Source organism: Littorina saxatilis, linkage group LG17 (genome assembly GCF_037325665.1).
Source record: "Littorina saxatilis isolate snail1 linkage group LG17, US_GU_Lsax_2.0, whole genome shotgun sequence".
NCBI classification, from domain to species: domain Eukaryota; kingdom Metazoa; phylum Mollusca; class Gastropoda; order Littorinimorpha; family Littorinidae; genus Littorina; species Littorina saxatilis.
The window spans coordinates 959487-973918 of NC_090261.1; the positions used below are offsets into that span (position 1 = coordinate 959487).

Here is a 14432-nt window from a genome sequence, read left to right on the forward strand (position 1 = left end):
GTCTAATTATGCATCCGCACCGAATATGCATACCAGCGCTCATTGGTTAATAACAGGATATTCGATGATTATTTTCATTGGTCGACTGAAACGTTTTCCTCATTTTGAATGAAGTGGCAAACGGTTCTTCACTAATAGTAATACCGAAAGTGAAAACTCCCGTGGGTAGCTTCCCTTTGCCGCACACTATTTACATATGTTTTAGACCAATGAGCGCTGGTATGCATATTCGGTGCGGATGCATAATTAGACGCCGTGTGGATGAAGATTCATCCAAATGATGGTTAAAAACAACCTGCAGCAAACGGAAGCTGAAAACTAAAGGTGCATATAGTTCAAACAATCATTCAACGGTATTTATTTGACCTTACACAGACTGTAAGAAGAGGCAAACCGCCTTGAACAATATTTTTCCCCAGGAAGCGACTCCAAGAACACAGAAGACTCGAAGGTGAGTGACGTACCTTGTAGTCTTTCTGTGATAGTAGTCGTCCAGTGGACGATACCTTCCGCCTGTGATCAGATGGAGTGATCCACACACACACATGTATGTATAGTGTATGCTGCAAGTGCAAAACTGCAACAAGCTATCAGTATCACTATCACTATCACTATCACTATCACTATCACTATCACTATCACTGCTGAGAGCTAAATAAATCTAATGTGTCACTGTCAAGGCTATTGTAATACACTTTTTAGAGATATTACAGCTTGATTTTTCTCTCATTGTGTAGGCCTGGGAAGACAGTGGACATTGAAGATGACGTCTATCATCAAGCTGCACGTGTTTTCGGGGGCTCACGATGAGTCCCCGCCGTGCTACCTGCTGCAGGTGGACGAGTTCCGCTTCTTGCTGGACTGTGGCTGGGACGAGGACTTCAACATGCACTTCATCAAGGACCTCAAACGGTAGGAACTGGCTGAAAAATGTCCGTCTATCTAGAATAGTTGTGGGGTTTATACCTATGCATGCGTGCATGCACACACAGTGACACACACACACAACACAACACAACACCACACAACACAACACCACACCACACCACACCACAACACAACACAACACAACACCCTTCCTAAGAGTACATGTACTTAACATGGTTCCATGAGCAAGTTGTGAAGAAAGGTTGTGTGTGTTTGGTGAAGGGATTGAACATTTTATTATTTTTAGTAAGCAATCGATCTGCAGGTTTTTCTTCAGTTTTGAGCTGATGTACACAAGTGTAACAAAGTTCAATAATTAAGTTATTGTTTCATGTAAATGATGTATCAATGAGAGTTACCTGTAGCTGCATGAGAAGTATGACTGTACTATGAGAATACTCCCTGATGCCCAATTGTCATTGCAGGTACGTGCATCAGATTGACGCGGTGCTGTTGTCGTACCCTGACCACCTTCACCTGGGTGCTCTCCCCTACATGGTGGGCAAATGTGAGCTGAGCTGTCCTATCTACGCCACCGTGCCCGTCTACAAGATGGGACAGATGTTCATGTATGATCTTTACCAGGTCAGTGCTACAACACTATGCACGATGATTGGAGATTGCTGGTCTTCAGTGTGTGTGTGTGTGTGTGTGTGTGTGGATTACTGTGTGTGTGTGACTGTGTGTGCCTGTCTACAAGATGCGACAGATGTTGATGTGTGATCTGTACCAGGTCAGTGCCACAACACCATGCACACATTACAGGTCTTCAGTGTGTGTGTGTTTTGCTGTGATCATGTGTGTGTTTGTGTGACCGTATGTGTGTATGTCACCCTTTGTTTGACCTTGTGCGCAAGTGTGCAACAGTGTACGTGTGTGTGTATCACTATGTGATTTAAATATTTATTTGACTGCCTATAGACACGAAATGGTTGAGGCATGTAAGCGTTTGATCTCAGAAGAGTTTGTAGGGGTTGTTTTCTTGAGAAATTTGGTTTTGTATGTTTGAACAGTCTCGACACAATGCAGAGGACTTTGACATCTTCACTCTGGATGATGTGGACGCAGCCTTTGATAAAATCAATCAGCTCAAGTACTCACAGACAATCACTTTGAAAGGTGAGCTTTATTTAGTGATTAGTTGACTCTTTGTGTGTGAGAGAGAGAGAGATCTAGCTATTACTGGAGTAATTTAGCCCTAGTGTCGACCACTGGTATACATAAGAGAATGACAAGGTGTGGTAACAATAACATAATATGTCCGCACTGCAACACTACAAAGGTACAGACAGACATTACTGGAGACATCGTCAGCCATTGTGTCGCTTTGCTGGAAGTAATAATCCATTATTCTCACTCTCAGCATCTCGTTAAACTGATCATTTCCTTTTTACATTTAGTCAAATTTTGACTAAATGTTTTAACATAGAGGGAGAATCGAGACCTGGGTTGTGGCGTGTGTGTGTGTGTGTGTGTGTGTGTGTGTGTGTGTGTGTGTGTGTGTGTGTGTGTGTGTGTGTGTGTGTGTGTGTGTGTGTGTGTGTGTGTGTGTAGAGCGATTCAGAGTAAACTACTGGACCGATCTTTATGAAAATTTACATGAGAGTTCCTGGGAATAATATCCCCAGACATTTTTTTTCATTTTTTCGATAAATGTCTTTGATGACGTCATATCCGGCTTTTTGTAAAAGTTGAAGCGGCACTGTCACACCCTCATTTTTCAGTTAAATTGATTGAAATTTTGGCTAAGCAATCTTTGACGAAGGTCGGACTTTGGTATTGCATTTCAGCTTGGAGGCTTAAAAATTAATTAATGACTTTGGTCATTAAAAATCTGAAAATTGTAATTAAAATTATTTTTGTATAAAATGATCCAAAAGCCATTTCATCTTATTTTTCATCATTTTTTGATTCCCGAAACATATAAATATGTTATATTCAAATTAAAAACAAGCTCTGAAAATAAAAAATAGGAAAATTATGATTAAATTTAAGCTTACAAAATCGATTTAAAAACAATTTCATCTTATTCCTTGTCGGTTCCTGATTCCAAAAACATATAGATATGTTATGTTTGGAATAAAAACAAGCTCAGAAAGTTAAAAATAATAGAGATCTACAGAAAAGCGCGCGATCCTGCTCAACGCAACCGCTACCACGCTATACTGACTGGTTTGTCAATTTTACTGCGTTTTACACGTGCGGGGGATTGACGAAGCTGTATTGTCTTGGTGAAAAAGTGCAGTGCGTTCAGTTTCATTCCGTGAGTTCGACAACTTGACTAAATGTAGTAATTTCGCATTACGCGACTTGTTTTTAATTTTGTGTGTGTGTGCGTGATTTTAGGCAACACAGGAAAGAGGTTGAATATGGAGAGAGGGGGAGATGGAGAGAGAGATGTCTTATTGAACTATTTAAAGAAAGAAGACCAATATTGATGTGTGCTATTGTCCCCGGTCAGGTAAAGGCCATGGACTGCAGATCACCCCACTGCCAGCAGGCCACATGCTGGGCGGCACAATCTGGAAAATCGTCAAAGATGGAGAGGAAGAAATCATCTACGCTGTGGACTACAACCACAAGAAAGAGAGGTGGGGTTTGTTTGATACTGATGTTACTGATAGCTTTGGTGGCAAGTGAGGCATACCATGAAAGTATATGCCTGTTAGGTTTATTGGTAGGAAAAAAACTAAAAAAAACCTAAAACCATTACTTGTTACACTGGGTGTTGTGCCAGGTTTTATTTTGATATGTGTAGTTGCCATTATTTGCATGAAGATAGTTGAATTTTGTGTAGTTTTTACCGATTCTTGACTTTTTGATGTAAATGTATGTGACTACAAATACCTGTGCCTGCTTTAACAGACATCTGAACGGGTGTGTGCTGGAGACCATCAGCCGCCCCTCACTCATCATCACCGACGCTTTCAACGCCAACTACAACCAATCACGTCGCAAGCTCAGGGACGAGCAGCTCATGAGTCAGTTCATTTACATGTCTTCAAGTTCAACTTAGGACATTACTGTACTGCCCAGTAGGCAGGACACTTTTCAGGATTGGGAAGGGGGTAGGACAAGGGAAGACGATTGGGAAGGGGGTAGGACAAGGGAAGACGATTGGGAAGGGGGTAGGACAAGGGAAGACGATTGGGAAGGGGGTAGAACAAGGGAAGACGATTGGGAAGGGGGTAGGACAAGGGAAGACGATTGGGAAGGCTGTAGGACAAGGGAAGACGATTGGGAAGGGGGTAGGACAAGGGAAGACGATTGGGAAGGGGGTAGGACAAGGGAAGACGATTGGGAAGGGGGTAGGACAAGGGAAGACGATTGGGAAGGGGGTAGAACAAGGGAAAACGATTTGGAAGGGGGTAGAACAAGGGAAGACGATTGGGAAGGGGGTAGGACAAGGGAAGACGATTGGGAAGGCTGTAGGACAAGGAAAGACGATTTGGAAGGGGGTAGAACAAGGGTAGACGATTGGGAAGGGGGTAGGACAAGGGAAGACGATTGGGAAGGGAGTAGGATCATTACTGAAGGAGAACATCTGCACTCTCAGTCACTCAGTGCGTGCAGATTTTGATTATTTTGTTGATGACTGTTTTATTGTGCTCACACTATGTGTGGGATATGAAATGCAAGAAGTTAGCACAACACATTCAAAATATATATATTTCTTAGAACTGGAAACTGGCAGCTTTACTTAGCACAAGATAAAGTCATTGATAATCCATGTATTAGCAATTCACATGTATTAGCAATTCACATGTATTAGCAATTCACATGTATTAGCAATTCACATGTATTAGCAATTCATTTTAAATTTATTGACCTGCATCTGTCCTTGGTATTTATATAGCTGCCAACTACTACGCTTTCAGCATAGCATGCTATGTTTTAAGAGCAATTGCTACGATGCTATATGTCACCAAGCTGAAGATTGCTATGCTTAAACAAATAATGTGAAGCATGCAACAGTTAGCAGTCTGTATTTAGAAGACCCATGTTTTGCTCATCATGTGTGTTTGTGCAGCGACCATCCTGCAGACGATGAGGAATGACGGCAACGTGCTGGTGGCCGTGGACACTGCCGGACGCATGCTGGAGCTGTCACAGCTGCTGGTCTGTACTCACACTCTCTGTGTCTTGTGTCATGCCTTGTGGTCTGTACTCACACTCTCTGTGTCTTGTGTCATGCCTTGTGGTCTGTACTCACACTCTCTGTGTCTTGTGTCATGCCTTGTGGTCTGTACTCACACTCTCTGTGTCTTGTGTCATGCCTTGTGGTCTGTACTCACACTCTCTGTGTCTTGTGTCATGCCTTGTGGTCTGTACTCACACTCTCTGTGTCTTGTGTCATGCCTTGTGGTCTGTACTCACACTCTCTGTGTCTTGTGTCATGCCTTGTGGTCTGTACTCACACTCTCTGTGTCTTGTGTCATGCCTTGTGGTCTGTACTCACACTCTCTGTGTCTTGTGTCATGCCTTGTGGTCTGTACTCACACTCTCTGTGTCTTGTGTCATGCCTTGTGGTCTGTACTCACACTCTCTGTGTCTCGTGTCATGCCTTGTGGTCTGTACTCACACTCTTGACGGGCGAAGTGGCGCAGTGGTAAGTCGTCGGCCTCCTAATTGGAAGGTCGTGAGTTCGAATCCCGGCCGCGGCTGCCTGGTGGGTTAAGGGTGGAGATTTTTCCGATCTCCCAGGTCAACTTATGTGCAGACCTGCTAGTGCCTTATCCCCCTTCGTGTGTACACGCAAGCACAAGACCAAGTGCGCACGGAAAAGATCCTGTAATCCATGTCAGAGTTCGGTGGGTTATGGAAACACGAAAATACCAAGCATGCATCCTCCGAAAGCGGCGTATGGCTGCCTAAATGGCGGGGTAAAAACGGTCATATACGTAAGCCCCCACTTGTGCAAAAAACACGAGTGTACGTGGGAGTTTCAGCCCATGAACACAGAAGAAGAAGTACTCACACTCTCTGTGTCTCGTATCATGCCTTGTGGTCTGTAGTCACACTCTCTGTGTCTTGTGTCATGCCTTGTGGTCTGTACTCACACTCTCTGTGTCTTGTGTCATGCCTTGTGGTCTGTACTCACACTCTCTGTGTCTCGTATCATGCCTTGTGGTCTGTACTCACACTCTCTGTGTCTCGTATCATGCCTTGTGGTCTGTACTCACACTCTCTGTCTGTGTCTTGTGTCATGCCTTGTGGTCTGTACTCACACTCTCTGTGTCTCGTGTCATGCCTTGTGGTCTGTACTCACACTCTCTGTGTCTTGTGTCATGCCTTGTGGTCTGTACTCACACTCTCTGTGTCTTGTGTCATGCCTTGTGGTCTGTAGTCACACTCTCTGTGTCTTGTGTCATGCCTTGTGGTCTGTAGTCACACTTTCTGTGTCTTGTGTCATGCCTTGTGGTCTGTACTCACACTTTCTTTGTCTTGTGTCATGCCTTGTGGTCTGTACTCACACTCTCTGTGTCTCGTGTCATGCCTTGTGGTCTGTACTCACACTCTCTGTGTCTTGTGTCATGCCTTGTGGTCTGTACTCACACTCTCTGTGTCTCGTGTCATGCCTTGTGGTCTGTACTCGCACTCTCTGTCTGTGTCTTGTGTCATGCCTTGTGGTCTGTACTCACACTCTCTGTCTGTGTCTTGTGTCATGCCTTGTGGTCTGTACTCACACTCTCTGTGTCTGGTGTCATGCCTTGTGGGATGGTGTGGCCACCCTTAGTCCTGGCTGATTTAACACAGAAAGGAATACACTTTTAAAAACCAGCTGTCTGAAATTATACAAGAGATACTAAAAGTGAGGGAACATTAAAATAAAAGGCTTCACTGTAGTTACTTTTAGGTGTTTTTGTCAGCACCTTGTCATATGGACATACTTGGATAACAGTTAATTTGGTGTTTTGTTTTCCTGAATGATAATGTTTTAATCTGAAATGGTTCATGATGATGTTTACTGTATTTTTGTTGAATTTCAAGAAACTTTTTACTTGTTTTTCAAACAGAGTTAGGATCACCAATTGTCATGATTGTGTTTGAAAAGTGGTCACTAACGCATTCTTAGTGACCGGGCAGAGTGTTATGAAAGTATTTGTGCTGACGTGTCGACAGGATCAGATGTGGAGAAAGTGTTATGAAATTATTAATGATGACGTGTCGACAGGATCAGATGTGGAGAAAGTGTTATGAAAGTATTAATGATGACGTGTCCACAGGATCAGATGTGGAGAAAGTGTTATGAAAGTATTTGTGATGACGTGTCCACAGGATCAGATGTGGAGAAAGTGTTATGAAAGTATTTGTGATGACGTGTCCACAGGATCAGATGTGGAGAAACACAGAGTCCGGCCTGACCACCTATTCCCTGGCGCTCCTCAACAACGTCAGCTTCAACGTCGTGGAGTTCGCAAAGTCTCAGGTACGTTGCAAAAAAGAGGGCTAGCGAGGGGGGGTTAAAAACAAGCATGGGGGGTGGTATGGCGTGGTGGTAGAGGAATAAGGGGGGGGGGGGGGGGGGGGGTGGGGGTGGGGGGGTCGGGAATCTGCTTGCAACTATAGGACCCATTGTAAAGGTGTGTTGGTGGACTGTTACTTTCCCAGCATGTCACCTCCCATCTTGATGGCCGTTCTGTTGGTGGACTGTTACTTTCCCTGCATGTCACCTCCCATCTTGATGGCCGTTCTGTTGGTGGACTGTTACTTTCCCAGCATGTCACCTCCCATCTTGATGGCCGTTCTGTTGGTGGACTGTTACTTTCCCTGCATGTCACCTCCCATCTTGATGGCCGTTCTGTTGGTGGACTGTTACTTTCCCAGCATGTCACCTCCCATCTTGATGGCCGTTCTGTTGGTGGACTGTTACTTTCCCAGCATGTCACCTCCCATCTTGATGGCCGTTCTGTTGGCAAACCATCCCTTTGTCTAGATCGTGGACAGGGATGGCCGTCACTTTGTCTAGATCATGGACAGGGATGGCCGTCACTTTGTCTAGATCGTGGACAGGGATGGCCGTCACTTTGTCTAGATCATGGACAGGGATGGCCGTCACTTTGTCTAGATCATGGACAGGGATGGCCGTCACTTTGTCTAGATCGTGGACAGGGATGGCCATCACTTTGTCTAGATCGTGGACAGGGATGGCCGTCACTTTGTCTAGATCGTGGACAGGGATGGCCATCACTTTGTCTAGATCGTGGACAGGGATGGCCGTCACTTTGTCTAGATCGTGGACAGGGATGGCCATCACGTTGTCTAGATCATATACAGGGATGGCCGTCACTTTGTCTAGATCAAGGACAGGGATGGCCATCACTTTGTCTAGATCAAGGACAGGGATGGCCATCACTTTGTCTAGATCAAGGACAGGGATGGCCATCACTTTGTCTAGATCAAGGACAGGGATGGCCGTCACTTTGTCTAGATCGTGGACAGGGATGGCCATCACTTTGTCTAGATCGTGGACAGGGATGGCCATCACTTTGTCTAGATCGTGGACAGGGATGGCCGTCACTTTGTCTAGATCATGGCCATCACGTTGTCTAGATCATGGACAGGGATGGCCGTCACTTTGTCTAGATCATGGACAGGGATGGCCGTCACTTTGTCTAGATCATGGACAGGGATGGCCGTCACTTTGTCTAGATCGTGGACAGGGATGGCCGTCACTTTGTCTAGATCGTGGACAGGGATGGCCGTCACTTTGTCTAGATCATGGACAGGGATGGCCGTCACTTTGTCTAGATCGTGGACAGGGATGGCCATCACTTTGTCTAGATCGTGGACAGGGATGGCCGTCACTTTGTCTAGATCGTGGACAGGGATGGCCATCACTTTGTCTAGATCGTGGACAGGGATGGCCGTCACTTTGTCTAGATCGTGGACAGGGATGGCCATCACGTTGTCTAGATCATATACAGGGATGGCCGTCACTTTGTCTAGATCATGGACAGGGATGGCCGTCACTTTGTCTAGATCAAGGACAGGGATGGCCATCACTTTGTCTAGATCATGGACAGGGATGGCCGTCACTTTGTCTAGATCGTGGACAGGGATGGCCGTCACTTTGTCTAGATCATGGACAGGGATGGCCATCACTCTGTCTAGATCATGGACAGGGATGGCCGTCACTTTGTCTAGATCATGGACAGGGATGGCCGTCACTTTGTCTAGATCGTGGACAGGGATGGCCGTCACTTTGTCTAGATCGTGGACAGGGATGGCCATCACTTTGTCTAGATCGTGGACAGGGATGGCCATCACTTTGTCTAGATCGTGGACAGGGATGGCCGTCACTTTGTCTAGATCAAGGACAGGGATGGCCATCACTTTGTCTAGATCATGGACAGGGATGGCCATCACTTTGTCTAGATCAAGGACAGGGATGGCCATCACTTTGTCTAGATCAAGGACAGGGATGGCCATCACTTTGTCTAGATCAAGGACAGGGATGGCCATCACTTTGTCTAGATCAAGGACAGGGATGGCCATCACTTTGTCTAGATCATGGACAGGGATGGCCAAATCCACAAAATTTAACTGACCAGCTAGGGAAGTTGTTGCCCTTTAGAAAGAACACACAGTACTGCAGGATATTTGTAGTATCACGTGAATTGCCGATTGTTCAGAACCAAGTTAACACTTTTCGTGTACGTAACAGCTGTGTTGTGTTGTTTTCAGGTGGAGTGGATGAGCGACAAGATCATGCGATCCTTTGAGGACAACCGCAACAACCCCTTTCAGTTCAAACACGTCAAGCTCTGTCACAACCTGGCCGAACTCGCCCGCGTCCCTGAACCAAAGGTCAGTCAGAGCAGTGTGTGTGTGTGCTTGTATGTCTTTTTATCTGTGTGTGTGGTTGTATGTCTTGGTATCTGTGTGTGTGGTTGTATGTCTTGGTATCTGTGTGTGTGGTTGTATGTCTTGGTATCTGTGTGTGTGGTTGTATGTCTTGGTATCTGTGTGTGTGGTTGTATGTCTTGGTATCTGTGTGTGTGGTTGTATGTCTTGGTATCTGTGTGTGTGGTTGTATGTCTTGGTATCTGTGTGTGTGGTTGTATGTCTTGGTATCTGTGTGTGTGGTTGTATGTCTTGGTATCTGTGTGTGTGGTTGTATGTCTTGGTATCTGTGTGTGTGGTTGTATGTCTTGGTATCTGTGTGTGTGGTTGTATGTCTTGGTATCTGTGTGTGTGGTTGTATGTCTTGGTATCTGTGTGTGTGGTTGTATGTCTTGGTATCTGTGTGTGTGGTTGTATGTCTTGGTATCTGTGTGTGTGGTTGTATGTCTTGGTATCTGTGTGTGTGGTTGTATGTCTTGGTATCTGTGTGTGTGGTTGTATGTCTTGGTATCTGTGTGTGTGGTTGTATGTCTTGGTATCTGTGTGTGTGGTTGTATGTCTTGGTATCTGTGTGTGTGGTTGTATGTCTTGGTATCTGTGTGTGTGGTTGTATGTCTTGGTATCTGTGTGTGTGGTTGTATGTCTTGGTATCTGTGTGTGTGGTTGTATGTCTTGGTATCTGTGTGTGTGGTTGTATGTCTTGGTATCTGTGTGTGTGGTTGTATGTCTTGGTATCTGTGTGTGTGGTTGTATGTCTTGGTATCTGTGTGTGTGGTTGTATGTCTTGGTATCTGTGGCTGTGTGTGTCCTTGTGTATGTGTGTGTCTTTGTGATGCGACTGTGTGTCCTGGTGTCTGTGTGTGTGTGTTTTGGGAGTGTGTGTCTTTGTAATGTGTCTGTGTGTCCTGGTGTCTGTGTCTGTGTGTTTTGGGAGTGTGTGTCTTTGGCTTTTGAAACTCATTTGGGATGTCTCAGTTAATAGATATTTCTCTGGTTTTTCCTTTACTTCTTGTCTTCGTTATATCATGTGGAGTCCTTTGTGGTTGGTTATGACGTGGGTATTTTATGCTAATGATGTGGTTGTGGTGCTGCAGCATGTGCTGTTTGATTTGCTTGTCGTACTGCCGATTGTTTTTATAGCAAGCTGTACGAATTTTTGTTTGTTTTTTGTCATTCGTCATCAACAAATGATCTGCCCCATCAAAAGTCACAGTCTACCATATAAGCTGCAGACTTTTCTTTATTTGTTCGCTGACAGCACGAGGTGACACATGGAACCATTGTGTACTGTGTGGGTGTGAGGCGACTTGCACAGTGAGGGGAAGCAACTGTTAGCAGTTCAGTGTATTCATCAAAAATGGTGTTATTTCCCCTCAGGCTTGTCATGAATTGCGTTCTCAGAAATGTTACAGGTGTTGCAGCATTCATATTTGTTACTGGATGCAGAAAACTATTCAGCAGTTGGGAGATATCAGCAATAGGGCCATTGTGCGTGCAACAGGCTGACACTTGTGAATAGAAAAGAATGATAAGAGTGACACAGTTACTGACAGGGGGAGGGTGGGGGTTTGTTTGACAGACAATGCTCACATTGCACACTATCTGATATGTCCCTCACAAAGTGACACCTTTTGTGGGACCTGTCATCTTTCACCAATCTTTTCTGTTCTTGTGTTTGGCAAGAAGGATGGCGTGTATAGAAGTGTGATAGTGTGATTTGAGCCCTGCCCTGCATAACTTGGACCATATGATGGTGACATTCACTGATGTTTGATGAGATTGTTGTCCAAGGAAGGGTTATTAGTATTTTGATACCCACCTCCTGTAACAAAGTGTGTGAATGCCTGAGTCATTGTCAAGGGTGTGTTCAAGGAAGAAGGATTTAATTTGGAAGGGGAGATGTGTGTGTGTGTGCATGTGTGTGTGCGTGCATTCCTATGTGTGTGTGTGCGTGCATAAGTGTGTCCATATGTGTCTGTGCGTGCCTGCGTGTGTATGTGTGCACTCTTGTAAAGGTTGAAGTGTTGACGGATGGAGGGTTTGATGAGGAAGGGGCGAGTGTTGTGTGTGTGCGTGTGTGTATGTGTGCGTGCGTGGGTGTGTATGTGAGTGGGTGTGGGTGTATGTGAGTGTGTATGTGAGTGGGTGTGGGTGTATGTGTGCACTCTTGTGAAGGTTGACGTGTTGACGGATGGAGGGTTTGATGAGGAAGGGGCGAGTGTGCGTGTGCATGCGTGAGGTGTGTGTGTGTGTGTGTGTGTGTGTGTGTGTGCACTCTTGTGAATGTTGAGGTGTTGACGGATGGAGGGTTTGTCCAGGAAGGTGCAAGTGGTGTCAGCAATGGGGTGGGCAGGGTAAAGGGACGGGGTAATGAGCAGTTTGCACGCTGGCATGGCTGCCTGTCAGGACCGCAGCTTTGATGAGTTGGGGGCGGTGCAGTCCTTGCCCCTCTAGTCTCCTTCTTCTTCTGCCTTCCAGGGCTCAAACTCCCACCTACACTCGTGTTTGTTTTTGCACAAATGGGTTTTTGCGTTCATGACCTTTTTTACACCGCCATTTAGACAGCCATAGAGAAGGGGTGCGTGGTTGTGTTGTTTGACAGTGTAGAGAAGTGCAGCCGAACATGGATTAAAGTATCTTTTCCGAGAATACTTGGTCGCTTGTTTGCGTGTACACACCAAGGGGGATATGGCACTAGGAGGTCGCACCTCCTTGGCCAGTTTGAGCAATGTTATATCTCTTATGTCTCCCCACTCTATCTCTTATGTCTCCCACCTCTATCTCTTGTCTCCACCTCTATCTCTTGTCTCCCCCCTCTATCTCTTATGTCTCCCCCCTCTATCTCTTATGTCTCCCCCCTCTATCTCTTGTCTCCCCCCTCTATCTCTTATGTCTCCGCCCTCTATCTCTTATGTCTCCCCCCTCTATCTCTTATGTCTCCCCCCTCTATCTCTTGTCTCCCCCCTCTATCTCTTATGTCTCCCCCCTCTATCTCTTGTCTCCCCCCTCTATCTCTTATGTCTCCCCCCTCTATCTCTTATGTCTCCCCCCTCTATCTCTTATGTCTCCCCCCTCTATCTCTTGTCTCCCCCCTCTATCTCTTATGTCTCCCCCCTTTATCTCTTATGTCTTCCCCCTCTATCTGTTATGTCTCCCCCCTCTATCTCTTATGTCTCCCCCCTTTATCTCTTATGTCTCCCCCCTCTATCTCTTATGTCTCCCCCCTCTATCTCTTATGTCTCCCCCCCTCTATCTCTTGTCTCCCCCCTCTATCTCTTATGTCTCCCCCCTCTATCTCTTATGTCTCCCCCTCTATCTCTTGTCTCCCCCTCTATCTCTTATGTCTCCCCCTCTATCTCTTATGTCTCCCCCTTCTATCTCTTGTCTCCCCCCTCTATCTCTTGTCTCCCCCCTCTATCTCTTATGTCTCCCCCTTCTATCTCTTGTCTCCCCCCTCTATCTCTTATGTCTCCCCCCTCTATCTCTTATGTCTCCCCCCTCTATCTCTTATGTCTCCCCCCTCTATCTCTTATGTCTCCCCCTCTATCTCTTGTCTCCCACCTCTATCTCTAGTCTCCCCCCTCTATCTCTTATGTCTCCCCCCTCTATCTCTTGTCTCCCCCTTCTATCTCTTATGTCTCCCCCCTCTATCTCTTGTCTCCCCCCTCTATCTCTTATGTCTCCCCCTTCTATCTCTTGTCTCCCCCCTCTATCTCTTATGTCTGCCCCTTCTATCTCTTGTCTCCCCCTCTATCTCTTGTCTCCCCCCTCTATCTCTTATGTCTCCCCCCTCTATCTCTTGTCTCCCCCCTCTATCTCTTATGTCTCCCCCCTCTATCTCTTATGTCTCCCCCCTCTATCTCTTATGTCTCCCACCTCTATCTCTTGTCTCCCCCCCTCTATCTCTTGTCTCCCCCCTCTATCTCTTGTCTCCCCCCTCTATCTCTTATGTCTCCCCCCTATATCTCTTGTCTCCCCCCTCTATCTCTTGTCTCCCCCCTCTATCTCTTATGTCTCCCCCCTCTATCTCTTGTCTCCCCCCTCTATCTCTTGTCTCCCCCCTCTATCTCTTGTCTCCCCCCTCTATCTCTTGTCTCCCCCCTCTATCTCTTGTCTCCCCCCTCTATCTCTTGTCTCCCCCCTCCATCTCTTGTCTCCCCCCTCTATCTCTTGTCTCCCCCCTCTATCTCTTGTCTCCCCCCTCTATCTCTTGTCTCCCCCCTTTATCTCTTGTCTACCCCCTCTATCTCTTATGTCTCCCCCCTCTATCTCTTGTCTCCCCCCTTTATCTCTTGTCTCCCCCCTCTATCTCTTATGTCTCCCCCCTCTATCTCTTGTCTCCCCCCTCTATCTCTTGTCTCCCCCCTTTATCTCTTGTCTCCCCCCTCTATCTCTTATGTCTCCCCCCTCTATCTCTTGTCTCCCCCCTCTATCTCTTATGTCTCCCCCCTCTATCTCTTGTCTCCCCCCTCTATCTCTTGTCTCCCCCCTCTATCTCTTGTCTCCCCCCTCTATCTCTTGTCTCCCCCCTCTATCTCTTGTCTCCCCCCTCTATCTCTTGTCTCCCCCCTCTATCTCTTATGTCTCCCCCTTCTATCTCTTGTCTCCCCCCTCTATCTCTTGTCTCCCCCCTCTATCTCTTATGTCTCCCCCTTCTA

At 46.3% G+C, this 14432-nt stretch overlaps 1 protein-coding gene across 1 annotated transcript in view; it reads left to right on the forward strand.

The window, feature by feature from the left end:
- LOC138952399 (cleavage and polyadenylation specificity factor subunit 2-like) overlaps positions 1 to 14432 on the forward strand; it is a 357958-nt gene that overhangs the window by 837 nt on the left and 342689 nt on the right. Inside the window, exons 2-9 of the mRNA XM_070324066.1 lie at positions 738 to 912; positions 1353 to 1512; positions 1941 to 2046; positions 3389 to 3518; positions 3793 to 3908; positions 4958 to 5046; positions 7259 to 7357; positions 9616 to 9738. Coding sequence (XP_070180167.1) covers positions 764 to 912; positions 1353 to 1512; positions 1941 to 2046; positions 3389 to 3518; positions 3793 to 3908; positions 4958 to 5046; positions 7259 to 7357; positions 9616 to 9738 — 972 coding nt within the window. The 5' untranslated portion in view covers positions 738 to 763. The remainder of the gene's footprint in view (positions 1 to 737; positions 913 to 1352; positions 1513 to 1940; positions 2047 to 3388; positions 3519 to 3792; positions 3909 to 4957; positions 5047 to 7258; positions 7358 to 9615; positions 9739 to 14432) is intronic.